Source organism: Ictidomys tridecemlineatus, chromosome 6 (assembly GCF_052094955.1).
Source record: "Ictidomys tridecemlineatus isolate mIctTri1 chromosome 6, mIctTri1.hap1, whole genome shotgun sequence".
NCBI classification, from domain to species: domain Eukaryota; kingdom Metazoa; phylum Chordata; class Mammalia; order Rodentia; family Sciuridae; genus Ictidomys; species Ictidomys tridecemlineatus.
The window spans coordinates 92,373,094-92,393,616 of NC_135482.1; the positions used below are offsets into that span (position 1 = coordinate 92,373,094).

At 35.8% G+C, this 20,523-nt stretch overlaps 1 protein-coding gene across 2 annotated transcripts in view; it reads left to right on the forward strand.

The window, feature by feature from the left end:
- The window catches only part of Rerg (RAS like estrogen regulated growth inhibitor), a 118,290-nt gene extending 98,864 nt beyond the window's left edge, over positions 1 to 19,426 (forward strand). For both annotated transcript variants that reach the window (XM_005331879.5, XM_078015196.1), the window contains exons 3-5: positions 5,742 to 5,798; positions 16,114 to 16,187; positions 17,690 to 19,426. In XM_005331879.5, the coding sequence (XP_005331936.1) occupies positions 5,742 to 5,798; positions 16,114 to 16,187; positions 17,690 to 18,097 (539 nt within the window). In that variant the 3' untranslated portion in view covers positions 18,098 to 19,426. The remainder of the gene's footprint in view (positions 1 to 5,741; positions 5,799 to 16,113; positions 16,188 to 17,689) is intronic.
- Positions 19,427 to 20,523: the final 1,097 nt, after the last annotated feature.

A 20,523-nucleotide genomic window follows, 5' to 3' on the forward strand; every position in this document is an offset into this window, starting at 1 on the left:
GAGATTCCCGAGATTTCCTGGCTGCTTGTATCTGGTGGGGGTGGGAGTCACACACCTGCTAAATTGGATTCTGCTGAGAAGGAATTCCGTGGGCTGAACTCTGGTGATGTCACCTCTCTGCTATGGCGGGCCCCAGACTCCTTGCCAGAGTGTCCAAAGGGAGGGGTGGGAGTGGTCTGTCTCTGGTCTGACCCAATCTCGGTTGGTTTCAGTTCCTGGTTCGCTATTTCATGAAGGCTTGGCTAGAGACCTCTTCCTAAATTCCCTGCTCTGCTCCTGCTGAGCTGCGCCCGCCCCGGAGGCTGGTCACCATGTCTTGCGGGTGGCAGCTGGCGGGTCTGGACCTCTGCGCCGTGTGGCGGAGATTCACTCATTTGGGGCAAACTGTCACCTCCAAAAATCCTACTAATTCCCAGCTGGTCTCTCTTCAGTGGAATTTTGCTAGAAGTTTCTCAGCAGGTAGAATCTAAGCGTATCAATGCATCTCTCTGACCCCGTTATTGAGGAGGTACTGAAAGCGCTGCCTCCCTGCCCGCCACCATGTTGGATCCGATCTAATAATCATTTTAATAAAAAAATAGAATTATAATTCGTGTAAGGATCATAGAAAAGCTACTATAAAGGATTTCAATTATATATTCTTATAACCTTTCAAGAAAATAGTATGGAAAGATGGTATAGTTCTAATGTGAGCTCTTGTGTTAATTTTTCTTCTGCTTCTTTAACTGTTAAAGGTGAGTAATCTGTGGCATACACTGATGCATCTTTTTCATCTATTCAATAAGTAGTTTTTAGTCTACCATGTTGGCAAGGATTTGGGGAAAAGATACACTTTCATGTTTTTATTGGGACTACAAATTGGTGCAACCACTCTGAAAAGCAGTATGGTGCCTTTTTTACTAAGAATGTAACCACCATATGACCCAGCTATCCCACTCCTCAGTATATATCCAAAAGATCTAAACTCAGCATGCTATAGTGATATAGCCACATCAATGTTTATAGCAGCATAATTTATAATAGCCAAGCTATGGAACCAAACTAAGTACCCTTCAACAGATGAATGGATAAGAAAATATATTTATATCTTCAATGGAGTATTATTCAGCAATAGAGAAGAAGAAATTTTGTCATTTTATTCAAATGGAATTGGAGACTATCATGTTAAGTGAAATAAGCTAGACCCAGAAAGTCAAAGTTTGAATGTTTTCTCTGATATGAAAAAGCTAGTCTAAAATAAATAAGAAAAGAGAGAAAACAAATGACTGGGGGATTCCATCAAAATAGAAGAAAGAGTTAAGTGGTGGCACATGCCTATAATCCCAGTGGCTCCGGAGGCTTAGGCAGGAGAATCATGAGTTCAAAGCCAGCCTCAGCAACGGCAAGGTGCTAAGCAGCTCAGTGAGACCCTGTCTCTAAATAAAATACAAAATAGGGATGGAGATGTGGCTCAGTGATTGAATGTCTTTCCTTTAATCCCCAGTACCCCCTCAAAAAAAAAAAAAGGAGGAGGAGGAGGAGAAGGAGGAGGAGGAGAATGATGATCACTACAGTAGCAGAAGTGGATGGAGGGAGAGGGAAGAGGGATGAGATAAAGGAAAAGGAGTGGAATGAATCTGACCTAAGTTTTCTATGTACATATATGAATATACTACAGTGAATCTTGTGTATCTTTATGAGACACTAATTTGTTTTAAAAAAAACTGTAAATAAATAACAGAAAGATAAGTAGAGTGGAATAGAGGAAACAAGGGGAGGGAGAAGGGGAGAGTATGGAGGGAAAAACTGAAGACTGAATTAGAGCAAATTTTATTCTATATATTTATGATGAAATGATTCCTAATGTAATGTATAAATAATATGAACAAATAAAACAATGAAAAAAAAATAACAAAGAGGAAATCAAGCATAATGATAAAAATAATGATATAGAATCATCTTGGTCGTTTTATTTCTCTCATCAGTGGTGGTGGCTGTAGTAGTAACAGTAGCTCCCTAGTAGTAGTAGGTAAACCCCATAAGGTCAGGGATCTTTGGATTATTCCAAATGCTTAGAGCAGAACACAGCATGGAGGAAGCACTCCATAAGGATTTGGGTAAAGCCACAAGGTCAGGGAGAATTGAGAGTGAAGATATAACATGAGATGGTTTATGTCTTGACAGAATCTTTGGCTGCTTTGTGAACAAGTAGTCTAAGGGGTTGTGAGGGTCGGGAGAAGCAGAGCTGCTGAGGAAGTAACTGGGTGCTAACGGTGAGAACAGGCAATGGGAGCCACAGTGGCTGAGGAGGTGAAACAGAAGGATATACATTGCACATGGCTACCATGTTCCGTAGTAAACTTAAAATAAAAATTGGGAATAAATAATACTGATGATATTTGATGATCACACCAGTAAATGGTGAAATGTCACCTAAGTACCTCAGACACAATTTAAGTAATAATAAAACCTTGAAAACACATCATGTCCACAGATGTAAAATTATTATTTTTATTCTTTAATAGTTTTAAATTGAAACATTTTGAGAACTTAAAAATAAATGCATTTCTTTTTTTTTATAAGTAACCATATGTAAGGCACTGGGTTCAATTCTCAGAACTGCATATAAATAAATGAAATCATATCTTCAAAGACTGCATAGCTAATATGTCAATTTTTCAGTATCTTTAAAACACATTTGAAATAGATTTTCTGAAATGCATGATTCTGTTATTAAAAATAATTATTCACATGTGTCTCTTTTAAAAGAATACTTGAAAATATTTATGAGGATTACCTGAATTAGCCTTTCTGGTTATGTTGTAAAAATGGAGCCAATAACTCAGAAGTCGGTAGGAACAACTTTTTCAGCAACAAACACTGTGACTCCATGTTGCATAGAAGTCATGTTCTTTCCAACCTAACCCCAGAGCTAATTTCCTCCTGTGTTATACAAAATTGTAACAAGTTTTAAAATGTGGCTTATCAATTTATGACATTATAAAACAACAACAGAGGAATAGGTAGTTTATTAGAGGTGGTTTCAGTGGCCTTTGCCAAAGAAGACAGATGTAGTATGTGAAGGAAGAATAAAATTATATATGCACATTCAAAAGCTTTAAAACTTTGAAAGCCCTAGCACTCTGGATTTATTTTGCTTCATCCACTTCACAAAAATATTGCTGCATAACTGCACAGGCCACTAACCAAGATTCTTAACCAGATCCAGACATTTAAAAATGATGTAATTATGTTCAGTATATTTTATTTTGAAAAGCAAGTACCTAATACATTTCAGAAAGATTGACAAATGATTAACATTTCAATGATTTTTGGAATGGGAGAACTTCCAATTTCAGTTATATGAAAATTAGTTAATTTGGTGGCTGAGGTTGTGGCTCAGTGGTAGCACACTTGCCTGGCATGTGTAAGGCACTGGGTTCAATTCTCAGAACTGCATATAAATAAATAAAATAAACATCTATCAACAACTAAAAAAATGTTTTTTTTTAAAAAAAAAGAAAATTAGTTAATTTTGATATCTCTGTTCTTAAAGATGACAATTATTTTCTCCAGGTTACAGCCTTCATAGTTAAAATTACATATTCTAACAAAAGATGAAACTCTTTGAATCCCATGGGCAGTTATGTTTACTAACATTGCTAATTTTAAAAAGAGAAAGAAATCTGTCTGTACTCTCTACTTCATATATTTTAAAAAAAATTAAAATCCCAGTCTCCAGAGAATGGATAGCGACAGACTGTGAACCTTGCAGATCAAACCACAGATAGGCTCACTGTGGGAAGGATTATAGGGTCAGTGGCCTTGCTACTTTAGGCTCTGCAGATATTCGGCTCAAATCCAGCCTCACACTCTGTAATTAGAAAGGACACTGCTACTTTTAGTCTCCAGTGGCTATGGTCTCTTTTATAAAGTTCTCATTTCAGTTTTCACTGTCATCTCCCACATGAGACTCTAGGGTAGCAGGCAAAAACCCTGTTATTCCTAAAAGTGACAATAGACAAAGAATGGCAATAATCTTCAACTAATTAGTATTATTTCTTCAAGAGTATCTTTTGGCTACTACATTCAAGGTATTTCAGTAAAAATAAAAATGCACTAATAACCAATATTTTAAAACTAGAAAATGATAGGCATTGATTCTTTAGTTAAGGTCAGTGGAATCCCAGGGAGACCATCAAGGATCTTCAGTGGGCTTGAAAGTCTGTGTAATTTCATGCCAAACTGTATGTACATGTTTCTAGAAAAAGGATTCAATGTTTTCAGTCCATATTCAAAACATCTGTGATGATCCCTTTGAAATCTTTCCTAGTATTAACGACCAGTATTAATCAACTCTAATACAAGTATAGGAAAATGTTCAGCATATGTCCCATCAATTTTTAAGGACAATAGAGTCCATATATCCATATACTCTGAATTTTTTCTCCAACCCATATTCCAGTGAAATATGATTCAGGTGACCTAGGATTTAAAATCAGTTGGATACAATGGATACATTATAATCATTGTAAACAAATTTCCTGAATTCAAGTCCTGACTCAGACACTAACTAGTTGGATGAGTGCAACTGAATTAGCCTCTCAGGGCCTCAGTTTCCTTATCTAAAAAATGGGACATAGTATCTGCCTCAGGGGTGGAATGAGGTTTGAGATATTCCTTCATGTAAAGTGCTTAGCACAGTTCCAGACCTGGCTCTGACTGTATCTCATCAATGTTATTTTGGAGGAGCTTTAATGAATCTTCAGTAGAATTCTTAATTTTTAATATCTGTGTTTTTATAATCTACAATACTAGCTGGTGATATTTCCATTATAGTAAAACTCATCATGATTTTAACTCATGATTGTCAATCTTTCTTTTATTGGTACATATTAACTCTACAGAATAGTGGATTTCATTCTGGCATATTAGTATATGCATATAATATAATTGAATCAATTTCACTCCTCAATACTTCCTTCTATCGGCTTTCTCCTACTGTATTGGTCTCCCTTCTACTTTCATAGTATGTATGTATTGGTACTAGGGATTAAGCCCCAAAGACACTAAACCACTGAGCTACATCCTAAACTCATTTTTTTTTTGAGACAGGATCTCACTGAGTTGCTTAGGACCTAGCTACATTGCTGAGTCTGACCCTGAACTTTAAATCCTTCTGTCTCAATCTCCCAAATATCTGGGATTACATGCATGTGCCATATGCCTAGAGAGATCTATTTTTATGTATGTATGTATGTATGTATGTATGTATGTATGTATCTTTTTCCTCTAGCTTTCACATAAGAGAGAAACCACATGATACTGCCTTTCTGAGTCTGGCTTATTTCCCTTAACATTGTACTCTCTTAGTTCCATCCATTTTCCTGCAAATTACATAATTTTGTTCACTCTTTATTGGTATTTAAACTTTGGACACCTCTATTTTGATTCTTTTTATCTGAAATCATTGTATTCCTAAAAATGTTGTATGATGAGCATTGTCACATGGTGATATTTTTGTTTTTAACCCTTTGACTGAAGGTACACATATAAGCACATTACAACATGATTTCAGTTTTAGGCCTCAATATGAAATTGAAAAGTATTGAAATAAACATAAATTTATTGGGATTATATACACTACAGAAATATTAAATGCATATAAAGTTGTATAAACCTTTTCTCTTTCTTTAGAAGATTAAGTACTCTATCAAACTCGAAAATTTGATTGACATGCTGTTCTTTTTTTCCCCCCACAGCTCTTGTAGTGAGATTTCTGACCAAACGGTTCATCTGGGAATATGATCCCACCCTCGGTAGGTCAAATTTTGTTTCCTTCTATCATCTTCCATTATGACATTTTAAAGCCCCTTGCAGCTGCTTTGGAAGTAAGATAGTTATCATATCATGCAAAGAATCTCTCTAAGAGGCAAAAGCTGTGTTTCATGTTGTATATGCTTAGAACCCTGCAAGATTTTAATGTGAAAATGAAGAGACTAAGTTAAACCTAAGACACAAGGAAGTGGCAATATGATGCCCCCACCATCAAAAAAGAGCCCCACTCCAATGGGAGAAAAAACAGGCAAAGACAATTTGGTGTGGGGTAGAATGGCAAGCTGAGGCAGTTTAACAGAAAACTCAAAGTTCTGAATACCAATTTGGGGAAAGTGTAAGAATAAGCTGTGTCCTCCCACCGATTCTTCTCTCCTATGAATCAGACTAAAATGTGTTAAAATAAAGATGCAAAATGTGTGGTCTGTGGATCTTGAAAGTAACAATAATGTTTATGCATAAAGTGTGGGCAGACTATTTCTGAGCTCTTTTGTTTTGCTTTGGTTTTTGTTATCACTCCAAGGTTACATATGTTCAGCTTAAAGGGGAGCCTTCTTTCTCTCTTGTGCCTTATTATTTTCATTCATTCATTTGACAAACATTTATGAACTGCCTTCTGTGTGTCAGTCATGTTCAGAAAAACCTCTGTTGTTTTTTTTTTCCTGCTAACAGTCTAGTAAAGAACAGAATCAGTAAGTAAATAGATATATATCCGATGATGCTGTAAAGGAGGACTGAACAGGAAATAATGAATGCTTCTGCAGTTTATTTTTTAATATTTAATTTTTAAGTCTATTCAGTACTTACTTGAGAAGTACAAGGTGAAGACCAAACATTTTTTTCCAAATATTTGAGCAATTTTCCCAGTTAAATAACTCATATCGTTCCCACATTACTTTCAGTATTGTCTTCATGTAATAAATCATTTATGATAGGACACAATTTAGATTCGCTTTTCACATCACATTCAATACTACACTCTTGATATTTGTATGCAATATTTTACTACTCAGCATTACTAAGAAATTTTATTTCATTACTGTGTTTTACAAAATCATCTTGGCTACTTTCTCCAGTGTATTTTTTTTCAGGTCAGTTTTCAAACTGTCATCATATGATGATTTTGATTGGATTTGCAGTAAATTATTTTTATGAGATTCATATCTTCATGCTATTCAAGTTTTTAACCTAGCATATCTCTCTGAATTTATTCTTCTTCTAGGATTTTTCTTTTAAATATTTTGTTCATCAAAAATTTTCAACATATTTTTAAAATATAGACACACTAAATTTAAGATGATCTATTTGGATCTAAAAATGCACCTTTTTAAAATAATTTTTTATTGTTTTCCTCACTTAAGTAGATATCTGTTGCCTTCTTATATTTTCATTATTTATATAAGTTTACAGAGATTATCTGAGAATCTCAATGATCTACAGGAGTTTAAAAAATACTAATTATTTGTTATACTCACACATCTCCATGAAGATGAAATGCTCTAAAAAGGATCTCATAATCATTTATTGCTCTTGCTCTGAATATGTTCCAGTAACTAACGCTATTATTTTTAATTAGTCTTACGTGGACCATCTTCCTTTTGTTTTATTCATTCTGAAAAGCAACTGCTATTAATAGAACCAGCCTGCTTCCATTGCTGGCAATACAGGCTTCATCACTGAGAATGGTGAGATTTCTCTGAGTGCCCTTCCTGCTCAGCTCTGCTAGGAGAGCACTGTGGCTGCTAGGCAACAAGAGCACTCTGTCCTAGGACTTCAGGAGTAACAGGTGCATGACTCACTCCCAGGTGATGGTTTCCTTTAGATTTCACTCTGGAGACTGGGATTTGTGTGGGTGTGCACACCACTAGAAACCACTAATATTCTGTCATAAAGGAGACTCCAATTCATTTGATTCAAGAGAAATTAGCATTTTCTGGGCTTAACTTCACAATACTATAGAGAAGACCAGATCCTTTGTTGAAGTCATGGCTATTTTAAAAGTCCAAGACAACCACCAACAGCAATGGCTATATTACAAAGCAAACTGACATTGCTAGGGGAAAAAATAGTCTTGCATTCCAAATTCAGTGTCTTCCTCAGAAACAAGGGACAACATTTTAAACTTGTAACAAAATTGTTGCTCCATGTAGTTGGAAGCCATAAATACCATTCTACATATTAACATATTAACTTGAATATTTACTGTTACAAAATAAATTGCTTGCTACTGTAGTAGTCCCAAACTTCTAGATGTCAAGCCCACTGTTTTTTGTTTGTTCTTTTTTGTTTTATTTTGTTTTGCTTTTTTTTTATGAAGAGGGTCTATCATAAGAATTTCAATTAGAGATGTAAGGGGTAGAAAGTGAAGGGAACTAAATCTACACATATTTAAACTTCTGTTTCATAAAAATGGAAGTTTTATTAAAAAATATTCAGTGTTTTGAAGGATACAAAAAATAAGCCATTTAATCCTTTTCATTGAATGATTTTAGTTTCCCTCCTTTTTTGTTTTTTGAATTTCACAGCAGACTAATAAAATCTTTGTCAAAGGCCAGTAATTGTTTATGAACAAACCACACTCAAGTTTGTAATATTTGGGATGTGGATCATCTAACCAAGAAAACCCCTAATGGGGATGGCTGCAAAATTCTGGTTGTAGACAAACAGAATCCTTATTGTATAATCTCAACCAAGAACTGAATTTCTACCTCCAAGAGCTAAATTGCCCTCTAAGAATGGGAGTCATAGAAGAGGATACAAACAGAGGCTTAGATTGTCTTCAATTGTGTATGTGCCCTGAGTGAGTGAGTGAGTGTGTGTGTCTGTGTGTGTGTGTGTGTGTGTGTGTGTGTGTGTGTGTGTGTGTGTTGGAGACATTTGGAGAGGAGAGAGACTGCATTTTGCTACACACATTTCTATGCTGGTGCATAGGAGGCACATTGCATTGTGTTTGAATGGAGGGAGGCTCTCTGTATCTGCATAGTAAAAGGGTGGGATTCAGACAGATTAGACCCACTGGTGTTTGGATTCCCTATGTGGTTCTTCTTGCCTGCCTTACAGCTCTTTCTGCTTGGAAAGATTTATACAAAGAGAGATACACACCCAGAACAAATTCTCTCAACTGGATACCAAAGCAGAAATGCTCAGCCAACTCAGAGCACTATATAATATAGCACTGCAGGGAACTTGGAGATAGTTCTTTGACAAATAAGGAAGCAGGTCTAAAGAAGTAAATTTTTATCCAAGATTACTTAGTCAGACCAGCAGCAGAACTGAAGTCAATGCAATTTCCACTCCAAAATAAATAACATTATTTACTGCTGTTGTCTCTGTGCTGCTTAGTGTCCATACTAAAGTGCTGATATTTGAAAAAAAAAAAAAGTACCAACTAAGTTACTATAAGAGTTAACCACGTTTAACATCCCTTTGAGCATGAACTCCTCTCGGAGTATACAAAATATACTTCTACTTATAAAAATGTGACTGAATGCAGGTTTTAAATCATATATCTCACATACACAGTGAAACTAAGATTTTTTAATATGCCTAAATCCATTTTGAAGCTAATATTTGTTTTACAGTAAACAACATTTTGATTCATTTTAGAAGTACCTCCTAAACAATAATCCCCTATCCTTCAAAAATAAAAAATAAAAACAGAGACTCAAATTATCATTTTTGTTAGTAGGAAGAAAATTAAAAGTCTGTTCACCATCCGGACACATACACATTTTCTCATGTGTTTTAAAATGAACATCAGCATTTATTACAGAAAAAAAGAACTTAGTGCATTTTTTCAAAACTATCTCAGAGGAGCTAGCACATACAAGTACATTGTTTCGACTCTGTACTTCCAGAGTTTCACATATAGAAAAAATGGGTTCCTAATGAAAGATACTTAAAGAAAATATGTTCAAAATGGTGTGAAACTGGTATTGGTCTTAGATGAAATCCCCACTGCCACCCACTGCTAAGCCTGTGGCAGACATGCTCTCATTTCCTGCATTTCATCCTTTTTGTTTCAATAACAAACAGCCAAAGAGTCACACGACTTCATACAATTTTCATTCTATCCTATTTGCCCCCCTGCTGCGGCCTTCTGTGGTTGAAATACATATCCTATTTATCATGGAAGTAACCGAGAAAATTTGCCCTGTCTCTCAGACAACTTTTGGTGCAAAAAAAAGATGGACTAGAGCCCAGAATTCTGTTTTCCAGGCTCCAGGGCTGATGCCAGTCTTTTGAAAAGGAAAGTCAGTATAAAGAACAGTGAAGCCGAAAACCAAAGGGCGCGTGACGCTGCCCAGACTTCTCCCTGAGCTTGGGCACCGAAGATGAAGAAGGAGATCATTGAGAGAACAGTCAGAGACAAGTAGCTGCTGTAAACGGAATTTTAGAGCATTCCATCATACAAAACTAATAATCTCTCATGATAGGGATGGAATATTCTAGAACTGAGAATCAGCATTCATACTGTGTACAGATTGCAAGTTCTAAGAGAATGAAAATAGTACAAAATACACCTAATCTCATTTTAAAACACTACTTTTGGAAAATACTATGGCAAGGTACATGCCTGTGGTAACCATCATGGCACAGTGAGGATGGCACATACGTTATGTTTGAGGCTAAGTTCATCCTACTTCACTCAGCTTCCTTCCTACAGTTTGTATTTTGGGTAGGAATTTATATTTAAGGTTAAATTATGGTCAAAATGCTTCAAAATAGTGGATGAAAGGTAGATAGACAAAAATACTACTACTATTACTACTACTAATAATAATAATAGGAGCACTTGTTCATAGCCTATCCCTGTGGAAGCAGAAACTTTTGCTTGGTTGGTTGGTCATTTAGGTAGTTTGATCAAGATAGCAATTGTTAGTTAAATTCTCTTTTCATTGCACTTTGCCATTATTGTATATATGAAGCCTTTATATTATTGGTTTTTTTGTCCCTGTATACCTTATTCTGACACCCTTGTGCTCCTCTTTCCCATAAGTATATTCTAGTGTATTTAATACTAAATGTAGGTTTTCTATTACATTCCAAAGCCACTCCAAAGCCAGTCTTCCTGGTCCAAAATCTGACTACTACCACTTATCACCTTTGTGGCCTTCAGCAAATTATTTACTCCTGTTATGTCTCAGTTTCTTTTTCTAAAATGGAGCTAATAAACACTTTATGAGATGTTTGTGAAGAGTAAATCAGTTAACATAAATAAAGCATTGAGAACAATTTTTGTTCAAACATTCAGTTTGTGCTATTATATCTATAAAAATAATTTTTGTCTATTCATTTAAATTTACATAAGTTTTATCGTGTTGTGTCTCTGTTTCTAATCTTTATAACAGAATGTTATAAAGTCCATATATGTTGTTATGTATCTTCTGCATAGCGTTCCTTAGTGTGCCACATTTAACACGTCTTCCCTGTGTTAAACACCCAGTTAGTTGCCTCCAAGGTGAACTCCTTCTATCACCCGGGAAAACCTTGGCTTAAATCAATGATTCTCAAATTTTAGCATTCATCATAAGCACCTGGAGGACTTGTCAGAACACACATTACTGGATCCCATTCCCAATAGGTGTGGGGTGGAACCTGATAATTTGCATTTCTAATACATTCCTAATTAATACTGATTTTGCTGACCCAGACACTAGACTTTGAGAAAAACTTCTATAAGAGCCTGGACCGGGTTTTTGTTTTGTTTTATAATTTTCCTGGGGTACATGTATGGGAGGAAGTTGCAGGATCTTAGAGTATATGCATATTTAATATTGTTAAATTGCCCTCCAAAATGCTGAGCCAGTGTACACTCCAATTGCTGGTACGTGGAAACCTGTCTAGAATCTAACCAAGCATTTTGCCAAGGTCAATGTCTCGGCTTGGCATTATCTAACTTTCTAATTTGGGCCACTCTATGATTGTAATATAAGTTTATAAGCTTCCCTCTGATAAGTAACCAGGTACAGCATCATTTTATATACACTTGGTCTTTCTCCTCTGCAAATTTCCTCTTTGTATATTTTGCCTATATTTATTTTCTCCTCATCCATCTTTTTTTATTTTTAATTTCTAAATGCTCCTCTATAGTTTAGGTATTTGTCAATTCTGGGTTTTGATGTGGCAAATACTTTCTCCAGGTTTTAGCTTATTTTGTATTGCATAATTTTTTTAAATATAGACAACTTGTTTATTTTTAGATCGTTGTGTGTGTGTTTTCATATTTTTAATTTATTATTGTTTTAAGTTTACTTTTCAAGTCTAGTTGATTTAAATATTTAATCCATCTGGATTTACTTTTAGTGTATGCTCCAGGGAGTCCATAGAGTGAACTATTCTTTATTGGTTGTTCCCATTACCATCTATGGAACAATGTATTCTTCCTCCTCTCCCCCACCCCACCCCACTGTAGTTTGTGGTGCCACCTCAGTCATATACTAAATTCCTATATAAATGAGCATCTGTTTAAGGCTTTATGAATTTGCACATTCTGACACTAGTACCACACTGTTTTGGGTAGTATTATTTACTTTGTATTACATCATTTTAGATAAGCTTATTTAGTTCCTCAAAAAGTCTGACCAGACTTTGAGTTTGAATTGCATTAAATTTGAGATCACTCTGAGGGAAATTTAACATCTTTTAAAAATTGTTGCTCATGCCCTTTTCTTGGAAATTTTCCTATTTATTTGAGTATCTTTGGGGCCTTTTCATGAAATTCTGAACTTGTCTGGTTGTGCCTGTTCTTTATTGTTTCTTAGATATTGTCATTTATTTTACTGCTCTTGGGAGTGGTTACTTGTCATATATATTTCCTATGTGGTTTTTGCTGATATAGAAGAATTCTAGTGATTCATTCTGATAGACCTCAAATTCATAGCCTTGAGTTTTAAATCCCTTCCCCACCCTTATGATACTGAAAGCTCAGTCCTTATTTCCATTTCCAATACAAAAATGAGAACAAGTTTTGATATAAAGAAGAATGTTTTATTGTTTTGCTAGCAAAGGAGAAGCAGAGGACTCCTGTCCCGGAAGCTGTGATTCTCCCTGCTAGAGTGAACGCAGGGATTTTAAGAGAGGAATAAAGGGTGGGGATCCAGATATCCTGAGTAGATAGAATTAATTAGTGTCAATCTGCTGCTGTCCTTGAGAAAGCCATTGCTCCAGTTCCCAGGTCTAGAGTTTGTTTATCCCTGTGGACAGTGACATTCTTCCAGGCAGTGAAAGACATGACAGCTTAGTTTGGGACAGGAAAAATGTTCATCTCATTTCCCTTTCCCCCACTGTTAGGGAGGGCAAGGAGAAGGAATGTTGAGAACCACAGCCAAAGGGGCCCCAGCAAACTTCCAGCTGCCGGCTGATGATCCAGCTGCCGGCTGATGATCCAGCTGCCAGGAAACTTCCAGTTGCCGGCTGATGATTGGCTCACAGTGGCCCCAGCAACATCTAGCTGATTGGCTCCTCTGCGGTGATGTTCATTGGGCTGTTTCCCTGCCCTTCAGACTGCCAGCTGATGATTGGCTCACAGCGGCCCCAGCAACATCTAGCTGATTGGCTCCTCCACGGAGCTGCTCATTGGGTGACTTCTTTGGCTCTGCCCACGCAACCCAGCCAATCGGCCTCAAGAGCAGGAGGATTGTGGGAGGTTGAGAGGCTGGTGTGGGGGAGAGAGGCTTGTGGAAGCCGGTGGTGGCAGTTGGGCTCTGAGGGGTTTTCCCTGGAGCTGTTTTGTTTGGCGTTTGTAGTTCTAAAAATAAAGTTAGTTTCTTTTTGACAAGTGGCTCCTAATTTGTGCCAAGCCAGACTTCGGCAGAGGAAGAAAAGGAAAAACAATCATGACAGGTTTAAAATAAGTCAATCCTTATCAAGCATCAAGGTTTGTACCCAAAGCGTAAAGTGGACTCCCATTACACTTCAGTCTCTTATTTATTTTTTCCTATCTTATACTGTCCAGTGTTTTTTTTTTAATTTTTGTGTGTATTTTTATTTTAATTTTTTATATATGACAGCAGAATGCCTTACAATGGGATATAGCTCAGTTGGTAGAGTGCTTGCCTCGAATGTACAAAGCACTGGGTTCAATTCCAGCACCACAAAAAAAAAAAAAGAATTATCCAGTGTTTGTAGTCCATGTTGGATTATATTTTTGTATAGCACATACTTTCCTTGCTTAAGAGTTTGAAGACAATCTGTATACTTAGTCCATTTATTTTATGTATGCTATGGAGTTTTATATGTAACATTTTTTCATGTCAGGGAATTCCTTTTATTCTTAGTTTTCTGAATATTTTTAAAACTCTTAAATTAATAATGAGATATAGGGAGGGAAGTATTTTTCTTCTTGATAGAGTCAGTCATGTGATTTGTCTTCTTTAGTTCATAAATGTATGAAATTGTGTTGATAATATGTAGACACTATTTCCATTTCTGAAATAAATGCTATTTTCATAATATGTTTATTAAACTGTTGAACTCGATTGGATAATATTTTATTTATAAGTTTTGAATCTATGTACAAATATATTATTATTTTGTTTTCTTCTTGTTACTTTTGTACTACAAGTTAATGGAGTCAGAATAATTTCTCATAAAAGGTTATACTTTTTCTCTCATGCATGATATTTTGTATTTTATTTATTTTCTTATGTAGTTTAAAAATTATTCTCTTTTCCTTTTTTTTTTTTTTTTTTTTTTTACTTTTTCTGTATTTTATTGTCTTCTGAAATAAGTGTGTTTACTCACACCTGCCTCCCAGGTCTTCTCCTCATCTCCACTCTGATATATAATATATTAGAATCACATAGAATTGTAACTGTGGACTGCTTTTGGTATACTTTTGTTATTTTCTTTTATGCCATAGATGTCATAAATCCGGTGTCACTGCTAAGAAGTCCAATGTCAAATTTGAGTCATATCCTTTTGTAGGTGAAGAGCTTTTATTCTCTAAATCTCTTTAGATTTTTTTTCTTTTCCATTTATATCTTAAATTTCACTGAAATTTAGATTGAAAATTTTTCCTCACATATTCCATTAGTCATTTTGATCTGAAGTGTTTCAATGACTCTCATCCAGGGAAATTCTTAGTCATCACAACTTTGAATATTTCCACATCTCTGTGTATTTTGTTCTTCTGTCTTTGAGGTTCCTTTTATAAAGAATGAAATTTCTAATTGTATTGACCATACTTCCTATTAAGTTTTCAGCTTCCGGTTTTCTTCTTATCACTTCCTGAGACCTTCTGGGAGAGTTCCTCCTCCTGATTTTCATCAGCTGCCAATTATTTATTGATTCCTTTATTTCAGTTGTTCTAGTTTTCCTATAGAGTGCTTGGTTTTTACCTTTGGTTTTCACTTATGTGATGAGGGTTACATTCAAGCTTACCTAGTCTTCTTACACCTGCTGACTTCTCTTCACCCGCTCACAGCTTGGGTACCACTCTGCTCTTGACCCACCTCAGCTGATACTGAGTAGTTACTGTATCCTGCTTTGAAGAGGCAACACAAATGAGAGAAATCTGCCTTGTTCCTTTTGTCTTTCAAGCTTCCCAGCCCTCCTTTAATTTGGGTTACTGTTCCTTGTCAACTACAAACACTGGGTCCCACCTGTCTATTACTGTCCCAAGTGTTTCCCATGTTTTACATCATTTGGTAAGATCTATCCACTTCCCTCTAATATCTATTGGGTTGAGGTTTAGAAAGAAAATATTAGTTTCTGTTGTATGTAACTTTGTTAGGAAAATAAGTTAACAGAGCTTTACAGAAACTGGACATTTAGGGGCATCATGACCAAACCCATTTTGTGGAAAACCACCTTGTCATTCTAGAAAATAGAAGCCTCAGTTTATTGAGATAGAAAAGAGCACTATAGAGAACTGACCTCAAAATGAAATAAAATGGAACCTTAAGAGGAGCAGACAGAGAATCAAGGAAACAAAGAAAGCTCCCACATTCTAAGCCCTGAAGTAGTGGCTCATTAGAAATTATGCCTGTGTACAACCAGAGGTATGAAAAATTGGGCTCTATATGTGTAATATGAATTGTAATGCATTCTGTTGTCATATATAACAAATCAAAATAATAAATAAATAAATAAATAAATAGGAATAAATTATGCCTGGAGCTCTGGGAGTACAAAGATGCTACATTCTTGCACATTATTCTTTACTTCTCTAGCCTGCACAATCCCCTGTACTACAAGACAGATATGCTGTTCCATGCCTAATTTCTCATTTTAAGGATCAAATTAAATCTTGCATTTATTTACCTGTTTGTCTTCTTTATTTGCTCATTCTCTCAGAATCAACCTACCGACACCAAGCAACCATCGATGACGAAGTTGTTTCCATGGAGATCCTTGATACTGCTGGTCAGGTGAATAGAAATTGAACTAAAATATTTTCTGCATCAAATAAAAAAGACATGCATAATGTGCACAAAAATTGAGGCATGTCATTCAAGTAACTTTTGCATAACTAAAAACTTATTTCTACAATTTTATATGTTAACACATTTCTAGGAGCCTGTGTATAATGTTTATGTAAACTTCCCTGTGCTTCAAGAAGGTTTTGAAAATACTGTAATATTCATATATTGTCCAGGTTGGAATCTCCCACCTGTTTGGTGGCTTAGCAGGAAAATAAGAAGTTTTCATGGTCAAATGTACTTTGAAATGCTTAGATATACTTAAACAAGTGCCTTTACTGATAGTTTGCAGAGGTTTTATATGCTAATATGCAAGGTAACCCTTTAAGAGAAAGTATATAGTATATATTGACTTCTCTGGCCATATATAAATTTGTCTATTTGTTTCAAAATGCTTTATTTTGGAACTCTCTCCTGAAATATTTTCTTTGTAAATCTAATTTGAGGTCAGTTAGATCTGAAACGATGAAATGATTCATAGATAGGTTTAATTCTTTATTTAAATTGATTTTAGTTTTTTAAATACATGAGAGCAGAATGCATTACAATTCTTATTACACATATAGAACACCATTTTTCATATCTTTGTATAGAAATGACCAATGGGATGAGTTAACAAACTGGAGTTTTCCATGGTCCTTTGTCAATAATCTGTGCCTCCAACAAGACTTGAATTGAGGAGTTTAATCCATGAAATGTTCTTGATATGAATTTCACACATTTACTTCTCATCACCACCTCTTTATGCTCTGACCTTCACACTCTGAGCCTACTGAGAGAGGCCAGAGCCTCCAGAAACCACTTGAACCTTTAAAGGCAATGCTTTCTCAAATTGTAGGTATACCTTCCCATGAAGAATCACTTAATAAGTTTCCATCATTATTGGTACTATGTGACATATTTGGGGTATTGGCATAGGGGGGGAAAAAGACCCACCTTAAAGTTGGACTCTTTCTTTCCCTAATTGTCTTCAATGAGAAAGGAGATTAAAACACACAAAGAAACCAAAAAAGGTAGAGGGTACATCTTGCTGAATTTTGGCTCTAATTCTGATACCCAAATATTGGGATAACAACCACTTGTCTATTATTAATTTATTAATTTTCAATTGTGATGAGAACAAGTCTCAATAGCAATATGCTCAACCAAGGGTATAATTTATTAATAGTTCTTGTGATTATAAAAGTAAGAATACAGCAAGAAAAATTAAAAGTAGAAATTTAGTCTATGAGTTAGAAACTTTTCAATTGCCTGAAGTATCTTGGTATGAGAAAGGAATGCTCCTATTCCAAACTCATTGAGAAAGTAAACTTGGGAAGGCAGACAACCAAGACATTTAACAAAAGTGGATATGAAGAATAGTGACTAAGGGGTTATTATCAGCATCAGCAGTGTCCATGCATTGGGATCACCTCCAAGTTTCTGAGCTGCTGTTTTTTCTTGGCCTACAGGAAGACACCATTCAGAGAGAAGGGCACATGCGATGGGGGGAAGGCTTTGTGCTGGTCTATGACATTACTGACCGAGGAAGTTTTGAGGAAGTGCTGCCACTGAAGAACATCCTAGATGAGATCAAAAAGCCCAAGAATGTGACTTTAATCTTGGTTGGAAACAAAGCTGATTTGGACCACTCCAGACAAGTGAGTACAGAAGAAGGGGAGAAGCTGGCCACAGAATTAGCATGTGCTTTTTATGAGTGCTCTGCCTGCACTGGAGAAGGGAACATCACAGAGATCTTCTATGAGTTATGTCGAGAGGTGCGTCGCCGGAGGATGGTGCAGGGCAAGACGAGGAGACGCAGCTCCACCACACATGTCAAGCAGGCCATCAACAAGATGCTCACCAAAATCAGTAGTTAGGCTTCTCTAGTCTTTCCGAGGCACTGCAGAGGTGGGTTGGGTCATTGGAAACTGTGCCCTTCTTTTTTCCTTCCAAAAATGAAATGAAATACCCCACTCCTTGTTTTGACTATGGGAATTGTCTGGGCTTCTCATTATTCCCCACCTTCCATATGTTGGGGGTTTTAGAGTGTCTTGTGCAGTTTCAATGCTGACAATTATTTCCTTTCCTGCTTGCATAGGATCCACTCCGCTACAGCTTGAAGATGTAGCTACCAGAAATTGAGAAATGGCTGGGCTCATATTCAGCTATTTTCATACATCTCCATATTACTTAAACAAGTTAGTCTTTTCAGAGGCATTTTAAATTAAATTTTAAATTCCATTTCTTGTCAAAGACTACCAGTGATCATCATAAATGTCTGAGATAGCACAAAATAAAGTAAAAACCCCAGAAGGACAGCTGAGCTGTTGGAGCTAAGACTAGAACTCCAGTTCCTTTTTGAAGTGAGGATTTTCTGAATTATCTTAAATCACTGAGTTTTTCTTTAACCCTGCTATTTGTTCTTACCTTGAAACATGAACTCATGAAGGTTTTTCACTGTGATAGAGTTCATTTCAATTTGAGTTGATTCTCTCAATGACATATTAACCATCATGCCCTGATTCTTCTTGCTTGGCTTATACACCTCTGTAATAACAGAGGCAGCAAGACCCACTATTCAAATCTTGATAAAGCTTTCTCCTCAAACCCAAGGTGATGTAAAACATTAGCAATCTTTTCACCAAATTCTAATTTCATTGCATGCATGTAGGAGTTAGACTTAGAGATGCCTGATTGTTTCTCACTCTGTTTATCACCTTAGCAGAAAGACAATAATCCAAACAACAGGGTAATTAGGAATGGAGCTTAAATACCCCTCTGTAGGGAAGCCAAGGCTCTGTGCCAGCCACATCAGAAAAAGAAGCCTCTGCTTCATTAAGATGACCACATGATTTCTTTAACATTTTAGGTAAATTAATTCACTTAGAAGAATTCAGAAAAGAACAGATGATTTGAGTTCATTATATCTAAATAAATGTGCATAAAACAGATTCTTATGAAAGTACTGCCTATAACTAATAAGGCTTTATAACTCTCTTCTCCCTCTTAGGCCCCCATATATCAACATTTGGGCACTTTATTTTAGAAGAAAATATATATCTTTTACATATGTATGTATTTGTAAATGCATAGATATATGTATAAAATTTGTAAGTGTTGGAAGCTTTAGTTCACCATGTATTTGGACAACTTGGTGTAACTGACTTTATTTTATGTGACTATAATAAAAAAGCATAATTTTCAAATTTGAGCAGTCTTTCTTATAATAAAAACATGAGGGCTGGGGATGTGGCTCAAGCAGTAGCGCGCTCGCCTGGCATGCGTGCGGCCCGGGGTTCGATCCTCAGCACCACATACAAAGATGTTGTTGTGTCTGCCAAAAACTAAAAAATAAATATCAAAAATTCTCTCTCTCTCTCTCTCTCTCTCTCTCTCTACTGCTCTATCTCTCTCGCTCTCTCTTTAAAAAAAAACATGAAACATTTTGTAATTTTAGGACGCACTTGAGGGAGCAATTGAATTACAGAGTTGAAAAATCAAGTAAGCCCTATTTTTAAAATTTAGCTCCTGTTGATAATTATAGCTGCTACTTTTAGAGTGCTTAGGTGCTATTTTAGGCATGTTATATATTATTCCCCCAAATCATCACAATCACCCTACGAAAGAGTATTACAATGATCACAGTTAAAGACAAAGAGTTATAAGGGGAAAAAAGTAATGCAGCTGCGTCTACACAGAATTTAGTGGGTAGAACCAGGATTTGAACTCAGAGGTTCAAAGACTCAGACTGTATAGTCCACACTACTACCCACTATGTAGTTCTTACCCTTGAACTGTAGGTATGAAGACAAAGGAATATATATATATATATATATATATATATATATATATATATATATGTCATATACACAATTCAATACAAGTTAGTCCTCTGGATGGTGTCAGACCTGAACTTTAAAGAATATATAAGAAAAATTTAAGAAAGAAAGTGGTGAAAATATCATAGGCAAAGAATATTGTAGGCACATTTCATGGAGACATGAAAAGTGATGGATGGTAAGTGTGAGAAATTAAAGAAATTTATATGGCCACATATGTAATTTTTAGGGGGAAAAGAGAGGATATCAGAAGATAAGAATAGAAGGAAAAGAAGTAAAGGAATAGAAAATAAGGATAAAATACCAAAAATTTATATTCTTGCAAGCAACTACCTATTAAAGGGCCAAGTTAGAAAACTCATCTGTGATTCATTTTTAGTAATGTCCATTTAGACAATGTAAAGGGAAAGGATGCAGTAAAAATTACTTTTCCATATTTATAATCTCTTCCATTCTCTCATATT